We start from the raw sequence: 26207 nt of genomic DNA on the forward strand, positions 1-26207 counted from the left end.
TTGGGCCTGTAATGTGCTCTGCTAATTGTTTGCCTTTTTAAAGCCATAATTATTTTTTATCTGAATCATTCTGCCGCTTTAATGCTGCAATTATTTTCCAGAAAAATTGATTTGCAATTTCATTTTTTTCCCTCTTGTCCTTCTTGGCTGCAAATCTGCTTTTCAGGGTTGTAAAGTGACAGAGGCGGATAAAGGCCGGGAGGACGCGGCCTCTGTAAAAATGGCCGGATACAAGATTTACATCTACATGTATCTACTGTAAAAATTCTTCAATTCAGAATTATCTATCTATTATCTATCTATTATCTATCTATCTTTGGAATTTGTTAAAAACACCGTGCCGCCAATAATCTCTAGTATCAAGAGGCTCCTCATATGTCACATGTCCACATATTCAATGTCAGTGAATGGAAATATTCCTATTCACATTTGGAGGCAGTGTGTGTCTGCGTGCATGTGCGCGCGATGGTGCCCGTGCATGCGCGCGCTGGTGCCCGTGGATGTGCGCTCCCTGCTGCCCGTGCATGTGTGCGCGCTGGTGCCCGTGCATGTGTGCGCGCTGGTGCCCGTGGATGTGCGCGCCCTGCTGCCCGTGGATGCGCGCGCGCCCTGCTGCCCGTGGATGTGCGCGCCCTGCTGCCCGTGGATGTGCGCGCCCTGCTGCCCGTGGATGTGCGCGCCCTGCTGCCCGTGGATATGCGTGCGCTGCTGCCCGTGCATGAGTGCGCGCTGCTGCCCGTGCATGAGTGCGCGCTGCTGCCCGTGCATGTGTGCGCGCTGCTGCCCGTGCATGTGTGCGCGCTGCTGCCCGTGCATGTGTGCGCGCTGCTGCCTGTGCATGTGTGCGCGCTGCTGCCTGTGCATGTGTGCGCGCTGCTGCCTGTGCATGTGTGCGCGCTGCTGCCTGTGCATGTGTGCGCGCTGCTGCCTGTGCATGTGTGCGCGCTGCTGCCTGTGCATGTGTGCGCGCTGGTGACTGTGCTCGTGTGTGCGCCCTGGTGGCTATGCATATGTGTGTGTGGGTGACAGTGTGCGCGCGGGTGACTTCCGCAGTGCCGCCACCTCGGTTGGTTCTCTGCCCGTGTCCACACAGCTGTGGATTAGCAGCTGCCTGACGGATGAGTTTTGCTGACACGATCTCTGTGGTTACGGGTGTAATGCTGTAAGTGATCCTCGCACAACTGTTAATGTCTTTACCGCTTTTGATTTATGACTTGTTAACCCTGTCACTGCCAAGTAGGGAGTGTCGCTGGGTATGTGACACTGTGACAGAGGAAGCCGTGCAGAGTCTTACCGGAAAATGATGAAAGTTCAGCGCAAGTCTGAGTCTTTTCATTTACTGTAAGCATTAACATTTTAAAGGGCCAGTACACCTAAAGTCAGCAAGATAGAATAGTGCAGCGGCGGTCCGGATATCAGTCGCACATGCAGATGTACAAGTTCTCAGCGCTGAAGATGGGTGACGCAAACTAGTGATTTCTTGGGGCAGGCAGTGGATACTATAGTTAGACTGAAACGGCTGATAACAGGGATCACTAGCTTGCACAGGATATGGTATTAGGATAGATTTAAAGGTGTATATGTCTTTTTTGGAGGTTTTGGCCTCCACCATTCATAAGAATGAAGTATAGTGGCTGCTCATGGGCGGCTTTCTCAGCGAGCAAAATGGATTCATCGGCCCCGATTCATCAAGACAAGGTCGTAATGAGGGGACGGGGTGGAGTGCACATGAATCGGGAGAGGTGTGGAGTGACGCGCGCCTCAGCACAAATCCTACTCCAGTCCCTGCTGTAGTAAGATTTTGTCACAGCCCTGCCCTTAACAGTTTAGAAATAATAAAAAGTAAAATTATAGTAAAAGTAGTTTACATGGTCGGTGTCTTCGAAACAAACTTTGCCAAAAATCAATAGTACAAGCGAATATAGGAAACTTTGTAATATTTCTTTGATATCTGCTTCTTTCTCCACGTATGAGCCACTTCCCCCCCCCCACCCCGCTTCCTGATCTCATCATTCACTCTGAACATCTGCTAACATCTGACTTTTGGAAGAATGAAAGATAGAAGTGGAGAGTCCCCCATAGGGTATGTGCACACGGCGCACCCACTGAGGTTTCCCTAGGCAAAGCCACTTATAGAGGCGACTCTCCTTTTCCTGAACCGACTTTGCTCACAGCTTCACTACTTTTTTTTCTACAGCTAAACCTATAACTAGTGGAAACCGCCCAAAGAATGAACATGCTACTTCTTTTAAACTTCTTCACTGTTTCCAAATCCTGAAGTGGTTAAAAGAAGTAACAAAAGACTGACCATATGCACAGCAGTTTTTACATTGATGTGCATTATGGTAATTTTTTTTGTGGCAGGTTTGCAGCGCTTTTTCAGACAGGTGCACATAGCCATAGACAGAGGTGTTGTTTTCTAATAAGTATTAATCTCACTCCAGAGCTGGATTCACAGCTACACTGCTCAGTACCACTGTATAATGTCATTCATGCTACTGCTTTCTAGTATTTTATCTCAGCCCAATGTTGGATTCATAGCTACACTGCTTAGTACTGATGTATAATGTCCTCCATGCTGATGCTGCTTCTGAACATGTGCTACCTAGAAGCAGGAGAGCAGGAATCCCTCATGTCTGTGTGTGCTGTGTATGGGAGACATCATGGCAGCCAGTCTCCATCAGTTCAACCAGTTTCTCTTTTCTTCCAGGATAAAGTTGCGAATGTTTGGTGCAGCCTCAGCGTTTTATATAAAATCAAAAACGTTTTATCTCCAGAAGCGCAACTACGGCTCAGGTAAATCCTTCATCTGCTTTCATCAACAGGATGAGGCCAGAGGGTTCACAAAATATATTCATGGTAGGATGCATACAGGGGTATATACGTACACAAATATATGCGCTTCCCACCGCCGGGTGATTACACCAGAGACGAGCGGCCACAATTGCATAGAAAGTGGACGGGTGTCGGTATACACGGCGCTGTGCGGGGGGACGTGAGGATAAGGGGGCGCCCTCCTTCTCACCGAGAACTTCACAATTAGGATGAATCCACACGTGGCAGATTAGATGCAGAAATTCATGTGCTGCCGCCAAACCCTCAACACAAATCAAGGCAAAGGAACAGTAAAAATAAATCCACCAACAATGTCCAATCATTAGCCATAAAGTATACAATAATAACTCTTAAACAAAAACTTCAGAGACGGACACCAGTATCAGAATAAAAGAGCATTTTATTGAAGCGTAGATTAAAAACATTGAATAGGAGACATATAATGATGTGAGATACAATACACTGTGGCACACGGTGGGTATACCCAGATGGGGAAATAGTACATGTCTTGTAGCATAAAAAATAGTCACATTAATAGATATCAATATGCAATAACATTGGTTAAACTCTTGTGAGAATTATATAAAAAAAAATGCATAGTAACTAATTAATGACATACAGTGTCACATGCATGAGATACAGCCAACACACCCTTGGAGATAGCACATAAATGTGCACAGCATAGTAGCCAGTTAGTGATAAACTGCATCACACGCATGAGACACTCATATACATAAACTACAACACATGCAGGTATACATAATAACACATTACCTCACTAGTAGAGTACCGGGATCCCACCCCACCCGACGCGCGTTCCACATAGAAATGCTTCGTCCTGGGGTGGTTAGATGCTGATCAAGTACGTATTCCTGTAATGATAAACCAATCAGGTAGGTTGCCCTAGGTTGTGTGACCTCCACGTGATGTAAGCGCCACCCATGTTTACTCCGTTGTTATGGTGATGTCCTTTCCCCGATCATGTGGATAAGAAAGGCAAACGTCACTTCCTGATCACATGACGGCCAGCCGGAACTACAGCTCCGTGACGTCGCACCCACCTAGGATGCATGATTACTGCGTCCGTAACCTGAAAGTGAGGTAGAGGAGGCGTCTCTAACTGTAGTGGGCACATTGCGGAGATGCATTTTTTTTTATATAATTCTCACAAGAGTTTAACCAATGTTATTGCCTATTAATATCTATTAATGTGACTTTTTTATGCTACAAGACATGTACTATTTCCCTATCTGGGTATACCCACCGTGTGCCACAGTGTATTGTATCTCACATCATTATATGTCTCTTATTCAATGTTTTTAATCTATACTTCAATAAAAGGAGCAGTAAAGGCAAATGTTTCTGTTTTCTTATCTCTTCTTTTATTCTCCCCAGCTTCGCCTGTACGGTTCTGGGCGTGCTGCCGTCCTGCGTCAAACTCACCGCTCAGCCGACAATCAGAGGGTTTATTCTCGCCTTGGTAAGATCTATTGATCTCGCTCTGGTGGTTGTGGGGGGTGTGGGGAGAGGGAGCGGCCCCTCTTGCTCTGGGGAGGGACGTGGGGGGAGACGGCCCCTTCCGCTGTGGGGGGTGGGCAAATCTCGCTGTGTGTATGGGGGTATGCAGCCCCTCTTGCACTGTTGGCGGGAGGGACACAGCCCGGCCCCTCTAGCTTATCACATTATTACTTTTTCTTTTTTTTTAGGTAACCTGCTCTTTATCTTTTTTCTTGTTCTCCTTTCAAGTCCATGAGAAATCCATCCTCCTGGTGTCACTGTGAGTATCGTCTGCCGTCATTCATGTATCTATACTATCAACATACAAAAAGATATCTACACATACATGTATACAAAGATGGTAGAGAAGGTCCCACAATCCAGCATTTCATCATCCGGATGATTACTATATTGTTTTTGAAAGCACCGTGCGGGGTCGTTATTAGCTCACCGTCCCGTACGATCACTGAGCTGCTTTTCTGGGAGTGTTGAGCTGATCGTCCGGTCTACGTCCGTGATGTATATGCCGGGGCTGCTCGGGCTCCTGCCTGGTTCTGACATCTCTGGACCTCGTTGATTTCACATGGGACTGAAAAAAAGCTAAAACTGGGGAGAATTCATGAAGACTCATTCAGATCTCCTTTATTTATTTTGTTACTAGATGCGGTTTTCATCCATTTGTGGTCACAGGATGGGGGGGGTCACTTGCTGATTACTGGGGGTCCCCCTGATCCTGAAAACAAGGCTCTGAAACGCGTCGGTGGCCACCGCTTTATTCATTGCCTATGTCACTAATGGAAGTAGCGTGGCCACATATCGTCTATGTGATAACCTTGCCTTCAGGATGTTATACTCCCTTTAATTCCCCCCTAGGTGATGCTTGCTTGGTGCCCAGCTGATCTTTTGTATCATAGGCTTCTGGCAATAATATGACCGCTGCTGCCAATCACAGGTTCCAGCAGACACTTTATTGCTGAATGGCGAGGGAGCAGACAAACATCGCTAGATGACCGCCTTTTCTTAGCAAAATCCGTACCACAATCTTCATGATTTTCCTCTGTTTTCTATGATCTTGCACATGTCCGATATTGTGTGGATTACAGCATCCATCTGTGCAGAGGGGGCCGCACACATGTCTGACATCCGGGGGTCCGAGCCTCTAGGGTGGGGTGTGAGGCTGCTCTGCTTCTCAGGGGAAACCTGCTCTGCAAATATTTTTCCACTTTTTTTCTTCAGAGGTTTGTTATTGAAATGAGCGGCGTGAGGATGTGCGAGCAGCCAGGGAGGGCTTTCTTGCGGACCACTGCTGGGTTTCATTGACTTGTTATCATTGAGATGTGAAGGTCTTAATCTCGGCTAATCCTCCCCTAATTGTCCTGATCGCACTGTGTACACAACTCTCCACAGATGACCACTAAGGAGGAGGCCGAGGACCCGGGAGGAAGTGATACCGGCCTTTGTTGTGCTGAGGAAATTGACCTCAGGTTTCCTACTCACCTGTAGCTGTCAAGATGTCGTGGGACTACAAATACCAGCATAATGCAGAGCACATTTAAATCGGTTTCTGAGATTAGAAAAATCTGTTTTATGCTCCTTCATTCTCAGGATCGGGGGAGGGGTAGGGGTCGGACCACCACCGATTATAAAAGTGACGGCATTCAGATTTTGTGCCTGATGAAGAGACCTGCGTAGTCTCGGAAGCTTGCAGTTTGTTACCATCTTTTCAGTTAGCCATTAAAAGGTATGAAGCACTGAGGACTCTCAAATCTAAATATTCTTCTATCTACTGGCTAACACGGTACAAAGATACAGTAGTGTTCAAAGTAGTAGCAGTGGGTTCAAAAACACGAGTTAAGCACAGAATCTTTATACTAGTTTTTATTTCCAGCATTGGGAACATTGCACACTGTTTTCTAATTCAAGACATGAAGAGAAATGTACAGGGTGGGCCATTTATATGGATACACCTAAATTAAATGGGAATGGTTGGTGATATCAGCTTCCTGTTTGTGGCACATTAGTATAGGGGAGGGGGAAATTTTTTTCCAGATGGGTGGTGACCATGGTGGCCATTTTGAAGTCGGCCATTTTGGATCCAACTTTATTTTTTTCAATGGGAAGAGGGTCATGTGACACATCAAACTTATTGAGAATTTCATAAGAAAAACAATGGTGTGCTTGGTTTTAACGTAACTTTATTCTTTCATGAGTTTTTTACAAGTTTATGAACACATAAAATGTGTTCAAAGTGCTGCCCATTGTGTTTGATTGTCAATGCAAACCTCTTCTCCCACTCTTGACACACTGATAGCAACACCGCAGAAGAAATGCTAGCACAGGCTTCCAGTATCCATTGTTTCAGATGCTGCACATCTCGTATCTTGATGGTATGGTGTGGCATATGGGGTACAAACATAGCGGGGCCATTCTTCATCAATGGAAACCTCAATGCCACTGGATATCTGAAATTGCTATATGCTACATTGCTACAACGGATACTGGAAGCCTGTGCTAGCATTTCTTCTGCGGTGTTGCTATCAGTCTTTCAAGAGTGGGAGAAGAGGTTTGCATTGACAATCCAACACAATGGGCAGCACTTTGAACACATTTTATGTGTTCATAAACTTGTAAAAAACTCATGAAAGAATAAAGTTACGTTAAAACCAAGCACACCATTGTTTTTCTTATGAAATTCTCAATAAGTTTGATGTGTCACATGACCCTCTTCCCATTGAAAAAAATAAAGTTGGATCCAAAATGGCCGACTTCAAAATGGCCGCCATGGTCACCACCCATCTGGAAAAAATTTTCCCCCTCCCCTATACTAATGTGCCACAAACAGGAAGTTGATATCACCAACCATTCCTATTTAATTTAGGTGTATCCATATAAATGGCCCACCCTGTATATCATTTTTAACTACTTTACAGAAAATAACAAAAATGAACATTGGGCTGTTCTAAAAAATAGCAGTGTCTGCATTTGTCTTTACAAACTCACAATATGTACTCGTTCTGTTTTTTGAGGATTTGGCATTCCTGTGAATCACTAACCTAATATTTAGTTGTATACCCACAGTTTTTTAGAACTGCTTCACATCTATGTTGCAAAGAGTCAACCAACTTCTGGCACCGGTCAACTGTTATTCCAGCCCAGGATGCTTTCACTACATCCCACAATTTTTGGCATTTCTTGGCTTTGCCTCAGAAACTACATTTTTGATGTCACCCCACAAGGGTTCTATCGGATTAAGGTCCAGGGATTGGGCTGGTCACTCCATAACCTCAATTTTGTTGGACTGGAACCAAGATTTTGCTTGTTTACTGGTGTGTTTAGGGTCGCTGTCTTGTTGAAACACCCATTTCAAGGGCATATCCTCTTCAGCGTAAGGCAACATGACCTCATCAAGTATTTTAATATATGCAGATTGGTCCATGATCCCTCGTATGTGATAAATAGGTCCGGCACCATAGTAAGAGAAACGTGCCCATATCATGATGCTTGCTCCACCATGCTTCACTGTCTTCAGAGTGTACTGTGGCTTGAATGCAGAGTTTGGGGGTCGTCTGACGAACTGTCTGCGGCCCTTGGACCCCAAAAGAACAATTTTACTTTCATCAGTCCACTAAATGTTTCTCCATTTCTCTTTGGGCCAGTTGATGTGCTCTTTGGCAAATTGTATCCACTTCAGTATATGTCTTTTTTTTTAACAGTGGGACTTTGCGGGGACTTCTTACTAAGAGATTAGCTTCACACAGGCGCCTTCTAACTGTCACAGTCCTCACAGGTAACTTGAGACTGTCTTTGATCATCCTGGAGCTGATCATTGGCTGAACCTTTGCCATTCTGGCTATTCTTCCATCCGTTCAAATGGTAGTCTTCCACTTTCTTCCACGTATCTCTGGTTTTGCTTTCCATTTTAAAGCATTGGAGATCATTTTAGCTGAACAGCCGATCATTGTCTGCACTTCTTTATAAGTTTTACCATCTACAATCAACTTTTTAATCAAAGTACGCTGTTCTTCTGAACAGTATCTCGTACAACCCATATTTCTCAGGCTTTCAAGGAGAAATGCATGTACAACATGTGCTGGCTTCACCCTTTAATAAGGGCCACCTGATTCACACCTGTTTCTTCACAGAACGATTGACCTCCCTAATTGAACTCCACACTGCTATTATTTTGAACACTCCTCGTACAATTAATTATTCAAATACACAAACTCAAAAACCTGCAGATCATGAATGCTGAGTCTGGGGGTTTTCTTAGAATCTACTGCACCAACTGGTAAATAGTTTGACATGTGGTAATATAATTTATACCAAAAACAGTGATTAATCAGGTTAGTCATATTGGACTGCTATTATTTTGAACACTACTGTATATATTGTGGCATATCCTGGTGATATGTAAAAAAAAAAAAGTAAACTAGCGGCCACCAGTTATATGGCTTCATCAGGAGCGCTGCACGGGAAAGAACCAACCATGGACAAGAGAAAACGAAGAGCTGCACGTAAAAAGATGGAATACAGAAATGCAATTATAATGACATTATTATTGACCCCACTCCGTAATCTTGTGAGGACTAACTAATTAGCTAAAAGGGTCTTAAAATAGGGTGTGGAAACTACCTACAAAAATCCCCCCCCCACCCCCCAGCAATAGTAATATCCAATAATGTCCTAACGAAGTGCTGTAAAAATTATTACCCAAATAGATGTGTCCAAAAATGCAGGTGTCATATTAGTAGACTAAAAATGATAAGATGTGTAGAAAGAATATCAGATCATTAAGTGATGTCCCAAATGGGACAAAAAAAAACCCATAGACAAGATCTGTTATTGCCAGGAGAGAGCATTTCCCTGGGGCCAGTGAGCTGTAGAGATGTCCCATGTGTTTCGCCGTCTTCTTCAGGGGTATCCCTTTCAGTATGGCTGGATTCGCTTATCTGTGTTTCGCCTTCCATACTTGGACAGCAATGCGTGGACTGGCCGTGGGTCCCTGACCCAAATTTGACATTGTGATCTAAGTACAGACCGCAAAAAGCGTCTATTAATCTACGTTCAGACAGGCATATATTCTGTCCGTGTGCTGAACAGTTAGCATATGGACAATGCAAGTCAATGGGGTATTCCTCGTAAATAATCGCAGCGTGCGCTATTATAATACTCTCATTATAAGTCAACGGATGGACAAAAAACATCACATCAGGTTACCATCTGTCCTTTATTAAGTCGTTAATGTAAAAAACGGACGTCATAAGGATGGACAAAGCGGACGTATCACCACTGATCCTGGCGCATGCGCTACATTCGTGGTGCACCCGTGTGATTGATGGCTCCCCTACGTCCATATCCAATATTGCTGCGATTTATGTTTTCAGTCACGGGATCGGTGGTGGCCGGACGTCCTTTCCCGGTGATATCACATCACTTTTCTAGGTGAGGGTCGTCCATAGATGCCTGACGTTTCGCGGTTTTCCTTGTGTGTGTGCACATGTTCTCCATGACTGATGATAGACATATAGTTCATAGTGATCCTGGATGACCCCAGTGCGACCAGTAACGGGATGTGTCGTTTTCTAGGCCGGCCTGTTTACTCCTCGGCGAGGTTCCTCTGATGGCGACCTGGTTCCTGCTGACATCGACGTTCAGGTATATTCTCGTTTCTGTAGTGAATTCCTCCCACCCTCGTCCCGTGAGGTCTGACCGTGTCTCCGTCCCCCGCACAGCATGCTGCCGCTCCTACAGAAGGACGGGCTGCTGATGGCGTACGTGATCACCACTCTCATCTTCCTCTTGGTCAGCGCGGCCTCCTCGTCGTTTCACCAGAAGATGTCTGAAGATTCACTCAGGATGAAGCCGTTCTGCTCGTCTGTAAGAAGACGCATCTCCTGGTTTAGACTTCACGACAAGATGGTGAAACTGCTGGTATGTAATCCTGGCCGAGTCCTCTCAACCACCTAATCACAAATATTCTGCCGTTTCGTGTACACAGCTCCCATGCAGTCCTATGTGTCTCCATGGCTGCAGACTACAACAAACGGTGTGTGGTCTGATCCTTCATTCTTTCTGCCTTTTCTTCTTGGTCAGCTACAATGGAGGAGGGTAACGAATGACTGCGTGGCAGGATGTGACTACAAATGGTCAAATTTGTAGTCTGTCACCATGGCGACACGGATCTGCATAGGAGCTGTATACAAAAAACAATAGGCTAAAATAAAAAATAAAAAGTAAACCTTTTTCCAGCATGCCTATAGCCACATTATATCCACGACTGGGTCCTCATTTTTGCGACTAGTAGGTCGGACATCCCAGAGCAGGGGGTCTGTCGGGCTCTATAGCTCTCAGATCTCGTAGGCTTGGTGGGATCCTCTGACAAAGAACCTAACGTCTGTGGTCAGCATTAGTCTCGCATAACTGGTTCGTGGATATTGGCCGTGCGATTTCACCGCTAATAGCTTGCAAGACCCTCATGGTATCGGGACCTGAGAATTTGATTCCCACCTCTGTAGACCCCATTTCTGCAGACTCTGTCCTATGTCCAATGGCCGGTTGTTACTTTGTACATCCAGAAGGATCTACACAAGGAGAACCAGAACCTTCCAAAAGCTGTGTCTCGCCCAGCGAACCACAACCTGGATGAGAAGCAAAAAGTCTAGGAGTCTCCTGGTCACGATTCAAGGCTCTTTCCTGGGTTGCACATTGACCAGCAGGGTAGCTGACGATAGAGACAGATTCAAGCTAATTTACATAACTTTCCCAGCAAGCATTGCCTCCTCATTGAGACCTGGTACCTTCCAAGGAGTACATCTCCTTCAGTATAGGATTATGTGCTCACGGTGGAGAGGGAAGGAATATAACCCTCTGTACTAATGACCCAGTCACCGCCGGACCCGTGACCCCCGACACTGCACAGCGGACCGCTCCTCTGCATTGATTATTCCCACACGTTGGATCATTAGATATCATTTGCCATCGACTCTACAATTTCTGTGTATTTTAAAACCTGGCGGCTTGTAAGATCCAGTGATCCCAAGACAAGACGCTGCAGTAAATCATCCCGGCCCCTGAGATGCTTCTTGGATGATGTGTGAAATGCTTGGAGGTCACTGGAGAACGGCACATGAGAGGCTAAATCTGCCTCCGGAGGGTTATATATTTACATCAAAACTATGTGCGATGTGGAAATGCCTCGGGCTTAACCCCTTCACTCCGGCCGCCGGCTATTAAGCCAATTTGTCATCTATTTAGCAGCTCTAAACCTAATAAAACCTTCTGTCCTTGCAGTTCTTCTCATCCGTGCTGACTATGACAGCGTTGACCGCCGCCGCTGGTGTAATGGCTCCGCCGCCCGCTCTGCCCGACCTCTTTCCGGTCCTGATATCCTTCGTTTCCTGCAGTCACTTCCTTGTATTTTTCTTCTACTTCAGTATCATTCACATTTGGGATAGTGTGGATGCAAAAAATAAGAAAAAAGTGTCTTAGTCTTTTGGAGTGGGTTTTTATATATTTTTTTTTTATTTTCATTTGTATATTTGCAAAGATCAAGAAAACTGTATAAAAAATTTGGCTTGACAATTCCTCCTCGAGCAATATATTTTTTTTTTTCTTAAGAAAAAAAAAGTATTGATATTCACAAAAGGCCATGAAATTATTTTTTTTATATATATTATTTTTTATATACAGTGCAGACCAAAAGTTTGGACACACCTTCTCATTTAAAGATTTTTCTATATTTTCATGACTATGAAAATTGTACATTCACACTGAAGGCATCAAAACTATGAATTAACACATGTGGAATTATATACTTAACAAAAAAGTGTGAAACAACTGAAAATATGTCTTATATTCTAGGTTCTTTAAAGTAGCCACCTTTTGCTTTGATGACTGCTTTGCACACTCTTGGCATTCTCTTGATGATCTTCAAGAGGTAGTCACTGATAATGGTTTTCACTTCACAGGTGTGCCCTGTCAGGGTTAATTGGGATTTCTTGCCTTATAAATGGGGTTGGGACCATCAGTTGTGTTGTGCAGAACTCGGGTAGATACAAAGCTGATAGTCCTACTGAATAGACTGTTAGAATTTGTATTATGGCAAGAAAAAAGCAGCTAAGTAAAGAAAAACGAGTGGCCATCATTACTTTAAGAAATGAAGGTCAGTCAGTCCGACAAATTGGGCAAACTTTGAAAGTGTCCCCAAGTGCAGTTGCAAAAACCATCAAGCGCTACAAAGAAACTGGCTCACATGAGGACCGCCCCAGGAAAGGAAGACCAAGAGTCACCTCTGCTTCTGAGGATAAGTTTATCCGAGTCACCAGCCTCAGAAATCGCAGGTTAACAGCAGCTCAGATTAGAGACCAGGTCAATGCCACACAGAGTTCTAGCAGCAGACACATCTCTACAACAACTGTTAAGAGGAGACTTTGTGCAGCAGGCCTTCATGGTAAAATAGCTGCTAGGAAACCACTGCTAAGGACAGGCAACAAGCAGAAGAGACTTGTTTGGGCTAAAGAACACAAGGAATGGACATTAGACCAGTGGAAATCTGTGCTTTGCTCTGATGAGTCCAAATTTGAGATCTTTGGTTCCAACCACCGTGTCTTTGTGCGACGCAGAAAAGGTGAACGGATGGACTCTACATGCCTGGTTCCCACCGTGAAGCATGAAGGAGGAGGTGTGATGGTGTGGGGGTGCTTTGCTGGTGACACTGTTGGGGATTTATTCAAAATTGAAGGCATACTGAACCAACATGGCTACCACAGCATCTTGCAGAGGCATGCTATTCCATCCGGTTTGCGTTTAGTTGGACCATCATTTATTTTTCAACAGGACAATGACCCCAAACACACCTCCAGGCTGTGTAAGGGCTATTTGACCAAGAAGGAGAGTGATGGGGTGCTACGCCAGATGACCTGGCCTCCACAGTCACCAGACCTGAACCCAATCGAGATGGTTTGGGGTGAGCTGGACCGCAGAGTGAAGGCAAAAGGGCCAACAAGTGCTAAGCATCTCTGGGAACTCCTTCAAGATTGTTGGAAGACCATTTCCGGTGACTACCTCTTGAAGCTCATCAAGAGAATGCCAAGAGTGTGCAAAGCAGTCATCAAAGCAAAAGGTGGATACTGTGAAGAACCTAGAATATAAGACATATTTTCAGTTGTTTCACACTTTTTTGTTAAGTATATAATTCCACATGTGGTAATTCATAGTTTTGATGCCTTCAGTGTGAATGTACAATTTTCATAGTCATGAAAATACAGAAAAATCTTTAAATGAGAAGGTGTGTCCAAACTTTTGGTCTGTACTGTATATGGGTTGATGATGAATAATCAAGGAATATTTTTGTTATTAAATATAACATTTCTTTACATTTAATTTTTTTTAAATCTATACTTATAAGGACCAAGAAATATATATTTTTTAAATGTTTGATAATGAGTTTATCAATGAATATTTTTGTTTTGTTATCAAATAAATGAGTTATTTCTTTGCTTTATGTCTTTGAAAAAATATATATTTTTTTAATTAAAAAAAATATATGGTACTTATAAAAACTAAAGAGAATAAATAAAAAGAAATGTGTGTGTATATGTATGTGTGTGTGTGTATGTGTGTATATATATATATATAATTTTTTTTTAACTATCTTCTTTACTTTTTTTTCTATTTGTAAGGACCAATAATTTTTTTTCATAAAGAATATGGTTCAACAACTTTTCATCAAGGATTATTTTTGTGTTATGTTATCAAATATCCTGAATAAATCAGTGAAAAAGTTTTTGGAATTTTTTTCTTAAAGAATAAAGTATATAGATATTTACATCTATATTATTTTTTTTAAATATGGGTTGATAATGAATTCTCAAAAAATATTTTTGTTTTATGTTAACAAATATAAATGAGTAAAAATGGATTTTGTGGTTTCTTTTTTTTTTAAATTTCTTTAAAAAAATTATATGCCGGACTTTTTAGAACCAAGGACATTTTTTTTAAAATTTGGTTTGAAAATGAATTACTGAGGAATACTTTTATGTTATGTAATAAATGGTTGAAGAAAAAAAAATCCTGAATTATTTTTCCTATTTAAGAAAATAAATAAAAAATGTATACATATGTGTATAATAAATATATAATTTCTTAAATATATACTTACAAGGATCAGGAAATAAATTCTGTAAAATATGATTTGATCAATGAATATTTTTGTTTTATGTTGCCGAATTATATAAATGCATAAAAATGAACTACAGTAGTTTTTGGATATTTTTTAATTATTCCTTGAAAAAATGTCATTGAGGGGCTTGGCCTGGCTATGGCACTTCTCGTTCTTCTGCTATTTATTAGCATGGGGCCGACTGAACTGGATTCTCGGGCATCTTCTGGACTCACTCCGAGCCAATCAAAAAGTGATATTAAAGAATTCCTCCCCGAGTAATCGCTTCCGTACAGACGCTCTGCGCGCCCGGTCGTGGCAGACGCAGTGGGAGCTCCCGGAGTCCGAGTCATAATTGTTCTCTTCCCTCTACCCCTGAGCTTGCCCACGACCTCCGACATTCCCTCCACCGGGTTGAATCTGCATGCAGTCCCTGGCAGACGTCTGCTCCATGTTTGGCGGGCTCCATATACAGCATTTTAGCTTCAGATTGGTGCAATTCCTACCAAGTCTGACATGGAGGGTTACTGCTCCCGCCTTGAAGCAGTATGCAAAACGGAGATCCGCTCCATCAGAGAGGATGCAAGCCTGCTAAAGGACACAAAGGGGATTATAGAAGCCAGTAAAAATTGTGAAAAAAAAGTTTTTAAAGAAATAGATAGATAGAGATATATATATATATCTCTATCGATCTATCTATCACTGCTCAAAAAAATAAAGGGAACACTTAACCAACACAATGTAACTCCAAGTCAATAACACTTCTGTGAAATCTACCTGTCCAGTTATGAAGCAACACTGATTGTGAATCAATTTCTCCCGCTGTTGTGCAAATGGAGCAGACAACTGGTAGAAATGATCGGCAAATAGCAAGATACCCCCTATAAAGGAGCGATTCTGCAGGTGGTGACCACAGACCATTTCTCTGTTCTCATCCTTTTTGGCTGTTGTTTTGGTCACTTTTTCATATTGCCATTGCTCTCACCCTTAGAGGTAAAGTAGCATGAAGAGGTGTCTACAGTACAACCCACAGAAGTTGCTCAGGTAGTGCAGCTCATCCAGGATGGCACATCCGTGCGAGCTGTGGCAAGAAGGGTAGCTGTGTCTGTTAGTACAGTGTCCAGAGCATGGAGCAGATACCAAGAGATGTGGAGGGGACCATAGGAGGGCAACAACCCAGCAGCAGGACCGTTACCTCCGCCTTTGTGCAAGGAGGAACAGGAGGAGCACTGCCAGAGCCCTGCAAAATGACCTCCAGCAGGCCACAAATGAGCATGTGTCTGCAGAAACGGTTAGAAACCGACTCCATGAGGGTGGTATGAGGGCCCGACGTCCACAGATGGGGGTTGTGCTCACAGCCCAACACCGTGCAGGACGCTTGCCATTTGCCACAGAACACCAGGATTGGCAAAGTCGCCACTGGCGCCCTGTGCTCTTCACAGATGAAAGCAGGTTCACAGTGAGCACATGTGACAGACGTGACAGAGTCTGGAGACGCCATGGAGAGCGATCTGCCTGCAACATCCTTCAGCATGACCGGTTTGGCAGTGGTTCAGTAATGGTGTGGGGTGGCATTTCTTTGGAGGGCCGCACAGCCCTCCATGTGCTCGCCAGAGGTAGCCTGACTGCCATTAGGTACCGAGATGAGATCCTCAGACCCGTTGTGAGACCATATGCTGGTGCGGTTGGCCCTGGGTTCCTCCTAATGCAGGACAATGCCAGACCTCATGTGGCTGGAGTGTGTCAGCAGTTCCTGCAAGATGAAGGCATTGAAGTTATGGACTGGCCCGCCCGTTCCCCAGACCTGAATCCGATTGAGCACATCTGGGACATCATGTCTCGCTCCATCCACCAACGTCACGTTGCACCACAGACTGTCCAGGAGTTGGCGGATGCTTTAGTCCAGGTCTGGGAGGAGATCCCACAGGAGACCATCTGCAACCTCATCAGGAGCATGCCCAGGCGTTGTACGGAGGTCATACAGGCACATGGAGGCCACACACAATACTCAGCCTCATCAGGAGCATGCCCAGGCGTTGTAGGGAGGTCATACAGGCACGTGGAGGCCACACACAATACTCAGCCTCATCAGGAGCATGTCCAGGCGTTGTAGGGAGGTCATACAGGCACGTGGAGGCCACACACAATACTCAGCCTCATTTTGACTTGTTTTAAGGACATTACAACAAAGTTGGATCAGCCTGTAGTGTGTTTTTCCACTGTAATTTTGGGGGTGACTCCAAATCCAGGCCTCCATTGGTTAATAAATTTGATTTCCATTGATGATTTTTGTGTGATTTTGTTGTCAGCACATTCAACTTTATACAGAACAAAGTATTCAATGAGAATATTTCATTCATTCAGATCTAGGATGTGTTATTTCAGTGTTCCCTTTATTTTTTTGAGTAGTATATATATATATATATATAATATACAGTACAGACCAAAAGTTTGGACACACCTTCTCATTTAAAGATTTTTCTGTATTTTCTTGACTATGAAAATTGTACTTTCACACTGAAGGCATCAAAACTATGAATTAACACATGTGGAATTATATACTTAACAAAAAAGTGTGAAACAACTGAAAATATGACTTATATTCTAGGTTCTTCAAAGTAGCCACCTTTTGCTTTGATGACTGCTTTGCACACTCTTGGCATTCTCTTGATGAGCTTCAAGAGGTAGTCACCGGAAATGGTCTTCCAACAATCTTGAAGGAGTTCCCAGAGATGCTTAGCACTTGTTGGCCCTTTTGCCTTCACTCTGCAGTCCAGCTCACCCCAAACCATCTCGATTGGGTTCAGGTCTGGTGACTGTGGAGGCCAGGTCATCTGGCATAGCACCCCATCACTCTCCTTCTTGGTCAAATAGCCCTTACACAGCCTGGAGGTGTGTTTGGGGTCATTGTCCTGTTGAAAAATAAATCATGGTCCAACTAAACGCAAACTGGATGGAATAGCATGCCGCTGCAAGATGCTGTGGTAGCCATGCTGGTTCAGTATGCCTTCAATTTTGAATAAATCCCCAACAGTGTCACCAGCAAAGCCCCCCCACACCATCACACCTCCTCCTCCATGTTTCATGGTGGGAACCAGGCATGTAGAGTCCATCCGTTCACCTTTCCTGCGTCGCACAAAGACACGGTGGTTGGAACCTAAGATCTCAAATTTGGACTCATCAGACCAAAGCACAGATTTCCACTGGTCTAATGTCCATTCCTTGTGTTCTTTAGCCCAAACAAGTCTCTTCTGCTTGTTGCCTGTCCTTAGCAGTGGTTTCCTAGCAGCTATTTTACCATGAAGGCCTGCTGCACAAAGTCTCCTCTTAACAGTTGTTGTAGAGATGTGTCTGCTGCTAGAACTCTGTGTGGCATTGACCTGGTCTCTAATCTGAGCTGCTGTTAACCTGCGATTTCTGAGGCTGGTGACTCGGATAAACTTATCCTCAGAAGCAGAGGTGACTCTTGGTCTTCCTTTCCTGGGGCGGTCCTCATGTGAGCCAGTTTCTTTGTAGCGCTTGATGGTTTTTGCAACTGCACTTGGGGACACTTTCAAAGTTTTCCCAATTTTTGCCACTGACTGACCTTCATTTCTTAAAGTAATGATGGCCACTCGTTTTTCTTTACTTAGCTGCTTTTTTCTTGCCATAATACAAATTCTAACAGTCTATTCAGTAGGACTATTAGCTGTGTATCCACCAGACTTCTGCACAACACAACTGATGGTCCAACCCCATTTATAAGGCAAGAAATCCCACTTATTAAACCTGACAGGGCACACCTGTGAAGTGAAAACCATTTCCGGTGACTACCTCTTGAAGCTCATCAAGAGAATGCCAAGAGTGTGCAAAGCAGTCATCAAAGCAAAAGGTGGCTACTTTAAAGAACCTAGAATATAAGACATATTTTCAGTTGTTTCACACTTTTTTGTTAAGTATATAATTCCACATGTGTTAATTCATAGTTTTGATGCCTTCAGTGTGAATGTACAATTCTCATAGTCATGAAAATACAGAAAAATCTTTAAATGAGGTGTGTCCAAACTTTTGGTATGTACTGTATGTATATATATGTGTGTGTATATATATATATATATATCTATCTATATATATATATATATATAATATGATTATATATATATATATATACACTGCTCAAAAAAATAAAGGGAACACTGAAATAACACATCCTAGATCTGAATGAATGAAATATTCTCATTGAATACTTTGTTCTGTACAAAGTTGAATGTGCTGACAACAAAATCACACAAAAATCATCAATGGAAATCAAATTTATTAACCAATGGAGGCCTGGATTTGGAGTCACCCCCAAAATTACAGTGGAAAAACACACTACAGGCTGATCCAACTTTGATGTAATGACCTTAAAACAAGTCACAATGAGTCTCAGTATTGTGTGTGGCCTCCACGTACCTGTATGACCTCCCTACAACGCCTGGGCATGCTCCTGATGAGGCTCAGTATTGTGTGTGGCCTCCACGTGCCTGTATGACCTCCCTACAACGCCTGGGCATGCTCCTGATGAGGCTGAGTATTGTGTGTGGCCTCCACGTGCCTGTATGACCTCCCTACAACGCCTGGGCATGCTCCTGATGAGGCTGAGTATTGTGTGTGGCCTCAACGTACCTGTATGACCTCCTTACAACGCCTGGGCATGCTCCTGATGAGGCTGAGTATTGTGTGTGGCCTCAACGTACCTGTATGACCTCCTTACAACGCCTGGGCATGCTCCTGATGAGGCTCAGTATTGTGTGTGGCCTCCACGTGCCGGTATGACCTCCCTACAACGCCTGGGCATGCTCCTGATGAGGCTGAGTATTGTGTGTGGCCTCCACGTGCCTGTATGACCTCCCTACACAGCCTGGGCATGCTCCTGATGAGGCTGAGTATTGTGTGTGGCCTCCACGTGCCTGTATGACCTCCCTACAACGCCTGGGCATGCTCCTGATGAGGCTGAGTATTGTGTGTGGCCTCCACGTGCCTGTATGACCTCCCTACAACGCCTGGGCATGCTCCTGATGAGGCTCAGTATTGTGTGTGGCCTCCACGTGCCTGTATGACCTCCCTACAACGCCTGGGCATGCTCCTGATGAGGCTGAGTATTGTGTGTGGCCTCCACGTGCCTGTATGACCTCCCTACAACGCCTGGGCATGCTCCTGATGAGGCTGAGTATTGTGTGTGGCCTCCATGTGCCTGTATGACCTCCCTACAACGCCTGGGCATGCTCCTGATGAGGCTGAGTATTGTGTGTGGCCTCCATGTGCCTGTATGACCTCCCTACAACGCCTGGGCATGCTCCTGATGAGGCTGAGTATTGTGTGTGGCCTCCACGTGCCTGTATGACCTCCCTACAACGCCTGGACATGCTCCTGATGAGGCTGAGTATTGTGTGTGGCCTCCACGTGCCTGTATGACCTCCCTACAACGCCTGGGCATGCTCCTGATGAGGCTGAGTATTGTGTGTGGCCTCCATGTGCCTGTATGACCTCCCTACAACGCCTGGGCATGCTCCTGATGAGGCTGAGTATTGTGTGTGGCCTCCACGTGCCTGTATGACCTCCCTACAACGCCTGGACATGCTCCTGATGAGGCTGAGTATTGTGTGTGGCCTCCACGTGCCTGTATGACCTCCCTACAACGCCTGGGCATGCTCCTGATGAGGCTGAGTATTGTGTGTGGCCTCCACGTGCCTGTATGACCTCCCTACAACGCCTGGGCATGCTCCTGATGAGGCTGAGTATTGTGTGTGGCCTCCACGTACCTGTATGACCTCCCTACAACGCCTGGGCATGCTCCTGATGAGGCTGAGTATTGTGTGTGGCCTCCACGTGCCTGTATGACCTCCCTACAACGCCTGGGCATGCTCCTGATGAGGCTGAGTATTGTGTGTGGCCTCCACATGCCTGTATGGCCTCCCTACAACGCCTGGGCATGCTCCTGATGAGGCTCAGTATTGTGTGTGGCCTCCACATGCCTGTATGACCTCCCTACAACGCCTGGGCATGCTCCTGATGAGGCTGAGTATTGTGTGTGGCCTCCACATGCCTGTATGACCTCCCTACAACGCCTGGGCATGCTCCTGATGAGGCTCAGTATTGTGTGTGGCCTCCACGTGCCTGTATGACCTCCCTACAACGCCTGGGCATGCTCCTGATGAGGCTCAGTATTGTGTGTGGCCTCCACATGCCTGTATGACCTCCCTACAACGCCTGGGCATGCTCCTGATGAGGTTGCGGATGGTGTCCTGTGGGATCTCCTCTCAGACCTGGACTAAAGCATCCGCCAACTCCTGGACAGTCTGTGGTGCAACGTGACGTTGGTGGATGGAGCGAAACATGATGTCCCAGATGAGCTCAATCGGATTCAGGTCTGGGGAACGGGCGGGCCAGTCCATAGCTTCTGTGGCTTGTAGAGTCCTTCCCATGCTACCACGAGTGTGAAAGCACAACCAACATTCAAAAGTGACCAAAACATCAGCCAGAAAGCATTGGTACTGAGATGTGGTCTGTGGTCCCCACCTGCAGAACCACTCCTTTATTGAGGGTGTCTTGATAATTGCCAATAATTTCCATCTATTGTCTATTCCATTTGCACAACAGCATGTGAAATTGATTGTCAATCAGTGTTGCTTCCTAAGTGGACAGTTTGATTTCACAGAAGTGTTATTGACTTGGAGTTATATTCTGTTGTTTAAGTGTTCCCTTTATTTTTTTGAGCAGTGTATATAATATACCCACAGTTGAGTCCAGAAGTTTCCATACACTATATATAAAGACACATATGCATGTTTTTCTCAATATCTGACATGAAATCAGAATAAACCTTTCCCGTTTTAGGTCAATTAGGATTACCATAATTTTTAATATTTGCCAAATGCCAGAATAATGAGAGAGAGAGAGAATGTTTTAAGGCATTTTTATTACTTGCTGTAAAGTCAACAGTTTACATACAGTAAGATTACTATGCCTTTAAACAATTCTGGACTGCCCATATGATGATGTCATGTGTTTGGAAGCTTTTTTGACAACATCTTAGTTAATTAGAGACAAACCTGTGGATGTATTTTAATGCACACCTGAAACACACTGCTTCTTTGTGTAGCATCATGGGAAAGTCTAAAGAAATCAGCCATCAGCCAAGATATCAGGAAGAGAATTGTGGATGCACCAGTCTGGCTCATCTGTGGGTACAATTTCAAGATACCTGAAGGTGCCTCATTCATCTGTACAAACAATTATACGCAAGTACAAACAAAATGGTAATGTCCAGCCATCATACCGCTCAGGAAGGAGACGGGTTCTGTGTCTCAGAGATGAACGCGTTTGGTCCGACATGTGCAGATCAACCCAAGGACAAAAGCAAAAGACCTTGTGAAGATGATGGCGGAAGCTGGTAAGATTGTGTCAATATCCACCGTGAAATGAGTACTGTAACAACATGGGCTGAAAGGTCACTCTGCCACGAAGAAGCCGTTACTCCAAAAGAAACATAAAAAAGCCAGATTAATGTTTGCAGATGCACACAGGAACAAAGACCTTAATTTTTGGAGACATGTCCTGTTGTCTGATGAACTTAAAATTTAACTTTTTGGGCATAATGACCATCGATATGTTTGGAGGAAAAAGGGAGAAGCTTGGAAGCCTAAGAACACCATCCCAACTGTGAAACATGGGGGAGGCAGCATCATGTTGTGGGGTTGCTTTGATGCAGGAGGGACTGGTGCACTTCACAAAATAGATGGCATCATGAGAAAAGAAGATTTTTTGGCAATACTGAAGCAACATCTCAAGGCAGCAGCCAGGAAGTTAAAGCTTGGGCAGGAATGGGTCTTCCAAATGGACAATACCCGAAGTATACTGCCAAAATGGTAACAAAGTGGCTTAAAGAGAACAAAGTCAGTGTTTTTGGAGTGGCCATCACAAAGCCCTGATCTCAATCCTATTGAAAATTTAAGGGCAAAGCTGAAAAGGCTGCGAGCAAGGCGACCTACACACCTGGATCAGTTACAGCAGTTTTGTCAGGAGGAATGGGCCCAAATTCCGACCAACTATTGTGAGAAGCTTGTGGAAGGATATCCCAAACGTGTGACCCAAGTCATTCAGTTTAAGGGCAATGGCACCAAATACTAATGAAATGTATGGAAACTTCTGACTTTGCAGTAAGTAATAAAAATGTCTTAAAACTTTCTCTCTCTCATTATTCTGGCATTTGGCAAATATTAAAAATTATGATAATCCTAATTGACCTAAAATGGGAAAGGTTTATTCTGACTTCATGTCAGATATTGAGAAAAACATGCATGATCGTTTTCTATTGGAAAGCAGCCAAGACGCATGAAAGCTGTGATTAAAAATCATGGTTATTCCACCAAATATTGATTTCTGAACTCTTCCCGAGTTAAAACATGAGTAATTTGAGGTCTGAAAGCACTGGTTCTCTGGTTCTTTTTTAGTATTTTGACGCTTTATCATTTGCTGCAAATAAATACAAAATTTTTAGCTTTGAATTTCGGAGACATGTCAGTAGTTTATAGACTAAAACAACAATGTACATTTTACTCAAAAATATAAAAATATACCTACAGTGGTGGCCAAAAGTATTGGCACCCCTGCAATTCTGTCAGATAATACTCAGTTTTTTCCTGAAAATGATTGCAATCACAAATTCTTTGGTATTATTATCTTCATTTAATTTGTCTTCAATGAAAAAAACACAAAAAGAATTGTCCTAAAGCCAAATGGGATATAATTCCACACCAAACCTAAAAAAGGGGGTGGACAAAAGTATTGGCACCCTTTGAAAAATCATGTGATGCTTCTCTAATTCGTGTAATTAACAGCACCTGTAACTTACCTGTGGCACCTAACAGGTGTTGGCAATAACTAAATCACACTTGCCACCAGTTAACATGGATTAAAGTTGACCCAACCTCTGTCCTGTGTCCTTGTGTGTACCACATTGAGCATGGAGAAAGGAAAGAAGACCAAGAACTGTCTGAGGACTTGAGAAACCAAATTGTGAGGAAGCATGAGCAATCTCAAGGCTACAAGTCCATCTCCAAAGACCTGAATGTTCCTGTGTCTTCCGTGCGCAGTGTCATCAAGAAGTGTAAAGCCCATGGCACTGTGGCTAACCTCCCTAGATGTGGACGGAAAAGAAAAATTGACGAGAGATTTCAACGCAAGATTGTGCGGATGGTGGATAAAGAACCTCGACTAACATCCAAACAAGTTCAAGCTGCCCTGCAGTCCGAGGGTACAACAGTGTCAACCCGTACTATCCGTCGACGTCTGAATGAAAAGGGACTGTATAGTAGGATACCCAGGAAGACCCCACTTCTTACCCCAAGACATAAAAAAGCCAGACTGGAGTTTGCCAAAACTTACCTGAGAAAGCCTAAAACGTTTTGGAAGAATGTTCTCTGGTCAGATGAGACAAAAGTAGAGCTTTTTCGGAAAAAGCATCAACATAGAGTGTACAGGAAAAAAAAGAGGCATTCAAAGAAAAGAACATGGTCCCTACAGTCAAACATGGCGGAGGTTCGCTGATGTTTTGGGGTTGCTTTGCTGCCTCTGGCACTGGACTGCTTGACCGTGTGCATGGCATTATGAAGTCTGAAGACTACCAACAAATTTTGCAGCATAATGTAGAGCCCAGTGTGAGAAAGCTGGGTCTCCCTCAGAGGTCATGGGTCTTCCAGCAGGACAATGACCCAAAACACACTTCCAAAAGCACTATAAAATGGTTTGAGAGAAAGCACTGGAGACTTCTAAGGTGGCCAGCAATGAGTCCAGACCTGAATCCCATAGAACACCTGTGGAGAGATCTCAAAATGGCAGTGTGGAGAAGGCACCCTTCAAATATCAGGGACCTGGAGCAGTTTGCCAAAGAAGAATGGTCTAAAATTCCAGCAGAGCATTGTAAGAAACTCATTGATGGTTACCGGAAGCGGTTGTTCGCAGTTATTTTGGCTAATGGTTGTGCAACCAAGTATTAGGCTGAGGGTGCCAATACTTTTGTCCGGCCCTTTTTTGCAGTTTTGTGTGAAATGATCAATGATTTGATTTTTGCTTCATTCTCTTTTGTGTTTTTTCCTTGCAAGCAAATTAAATGAAGATAATAAGACCAAAGAATTTGTGATTGCAATCATTTTCAGGAAGAAACTGAGTATTATCTGACAGAATTGCAGGGGTGCCAATACTTTTGGCCAGCACTGTATAAAGAGAAAAATCAGAGAAACTGAAAATTCTGCAGTGGTCTCTTAATTTTTGCCAGAGCTGTATATAAATATATATATGTATATCTATATATATATATAATGTACATATATATAGTGAAGGAAATAATTATTTGATCCCTTGCTGTTTTTGTAAGTTTGCCCACTGTCAAAGACATGAACAGTCTCTAATTTTAAGGGTAGGTTAATTTTAACATTGAGAGATAGAATATCCCAAAAAAATCAAGAAAATCACATTGTATAAATTAGATACATTTTTTTGCATTTTCCAGTGAGAAATAAGTATTTGATCCCTCTGGCAAACAACACTTAATACTTGGTGGCAAAACCCTTGTTGACAAGCACAGACGTTGTTTGTAGTTGATGATGAGGTTTGCGCACATGTCAGGAGGAATTTTGGTCCACTCCGCTTTGCAGATCATCTCTAAATTATTCAGATTTTGAGGCTGTCGCTTGGCAACTCTGAGCTTCAACTCCCTCCATAAGTTTTCTATGGGATTAAGGTTTGGAGACTGGCTAGGCCACTCCATGACCTTACTGTGCTTCTTTTTGAGTCACTCCTTTGTTGCCTTGGCTGTATGTTTTGGGTCATTGTCTTGCTGGAAGACCCAGCCACGACACATCTTCAATGCGGTTACAGAGGGAAGGAGGTTGTTGGCCAAAATAAAGCGATATATGACCCCATCCATCTTCCCTTAAGTACGGTGCAGTCGTCATGTCCCCTTTGCAGAAAAGCACCCCCAAAGTATAATGTTTCCCCCACCATGCTTCATGGTTGGGACAATGTTCTTAGGGTTGTACTCATCCTTCTTCATCCTCCAAACAGGGCGAGTTGAGTTAATGCCAAAGAGCTCAATTTTTGTCTCATCTGACCACAGCACCTTCTCCCAATAACTCACAGAATCATCCAGGTGTTCATTGGTAAGCTTCAGACGGGCCTGCACATGTGCCTTCTTGAGCAGGGGACCTTGCGGGCACTGCAGGATTTTAAACCTTTAAGGCGTAAAGTGTTACCAATAGCTTTCTTGGTGACTGTGGTCCCAGCTGGCTTGAGATCAATATCAAGTTCCCCCCGTGTAGTTTTAGGCTGATCTCTCACCTTCCTCATGATCAAGGATACCCCACGAGGTAAGATTTTGCATGGTGACCCAGATCAATGTCGATTGACAGTCATTTTGTATTTCTTTCATTTTCTTACTATTGCACCAGCAGTTGTCTCCTTCTGACCCAGCATCTTACTTATGGTTTTACCCATTCCAGCTTTGTGCAGTTCTATGATCTTGTCCCTGACATCCTTAGAAAGCTCTTTGGTCTTGCCCATGTTGTAGAGGTTAGAGTCTGACTGACTGATTGAGTCTGTGGACAGGAGTCTTTTATACAGGTGACTATGTAAGACAGCTGTCTTTAATGCAGGTAACAAGTTGATTAGGAGCATCTAACTGGTCTGTAGGAGCCAG

At 43.9% G+C, this 26207-nt stretch overlaps 1 protein-coding gene across 2 annotated transcripts in view; it reads left to right on the plus strand.

Moving 5' to 3' along the window:
* The window catches only part of ALG6 (ALG6 alpha-1,3-glucosyltransferase), a 30004-nt gene extending 17926 nt beyond the window's left edge, over nucleotides 1-12078 (plus strand). For both annotated transcript variants that reach the window (XM_073642653.1, XM_073642654.1), the window contains exons 9-14: nucleotides 2711-2796; nucleotides 4231-4315; nucleotides 4542-4612; nucleotides 9919-9987; nucleotides 10065-10263; nucleotides 11623-12078. In XM_073642653.1, the coding sequence (XP_073498754.1) occupies nucleotides 2711-2796; nucleotides 4231-4315; nucleotides 4542-4612; nucleotides 9919-9987; nucleotides 10065-10263; nucleotides 11623-11820 (708 nt within the window). In that variant the 3' untranslated portion in view covers nucleotides 11821-12078. The remainder of the gene's footprint in view (nucleotides 1-2710; nucleotides 2797-4230; nucleotides 4316-4541; nucleotides 4613-9918; nucleotides 9988-10064; nucleotides 10264-11622) is intronic.
* Nucleotides 12079-26207: the final 14129 nt, after the last annotated feature.

The sequence above is a fragment of the Phyllobates terribilis genome, unplaced genomic scaffold (assembly GCF_046119375.1).
Source record: "Phyllobates terribilis strain yellow unplaced genomic scaffold, ASM4611937v1 Scaffold_8__6_contigs__length_399053987, whole genome shotgun sequence".
NCBI classification, from domain to species: Eukaryota; Metazoa; Chordata; class Amphibia; order Anura; family Dendrobatidae; genus Phyllobates; species Phyllobates terribilis.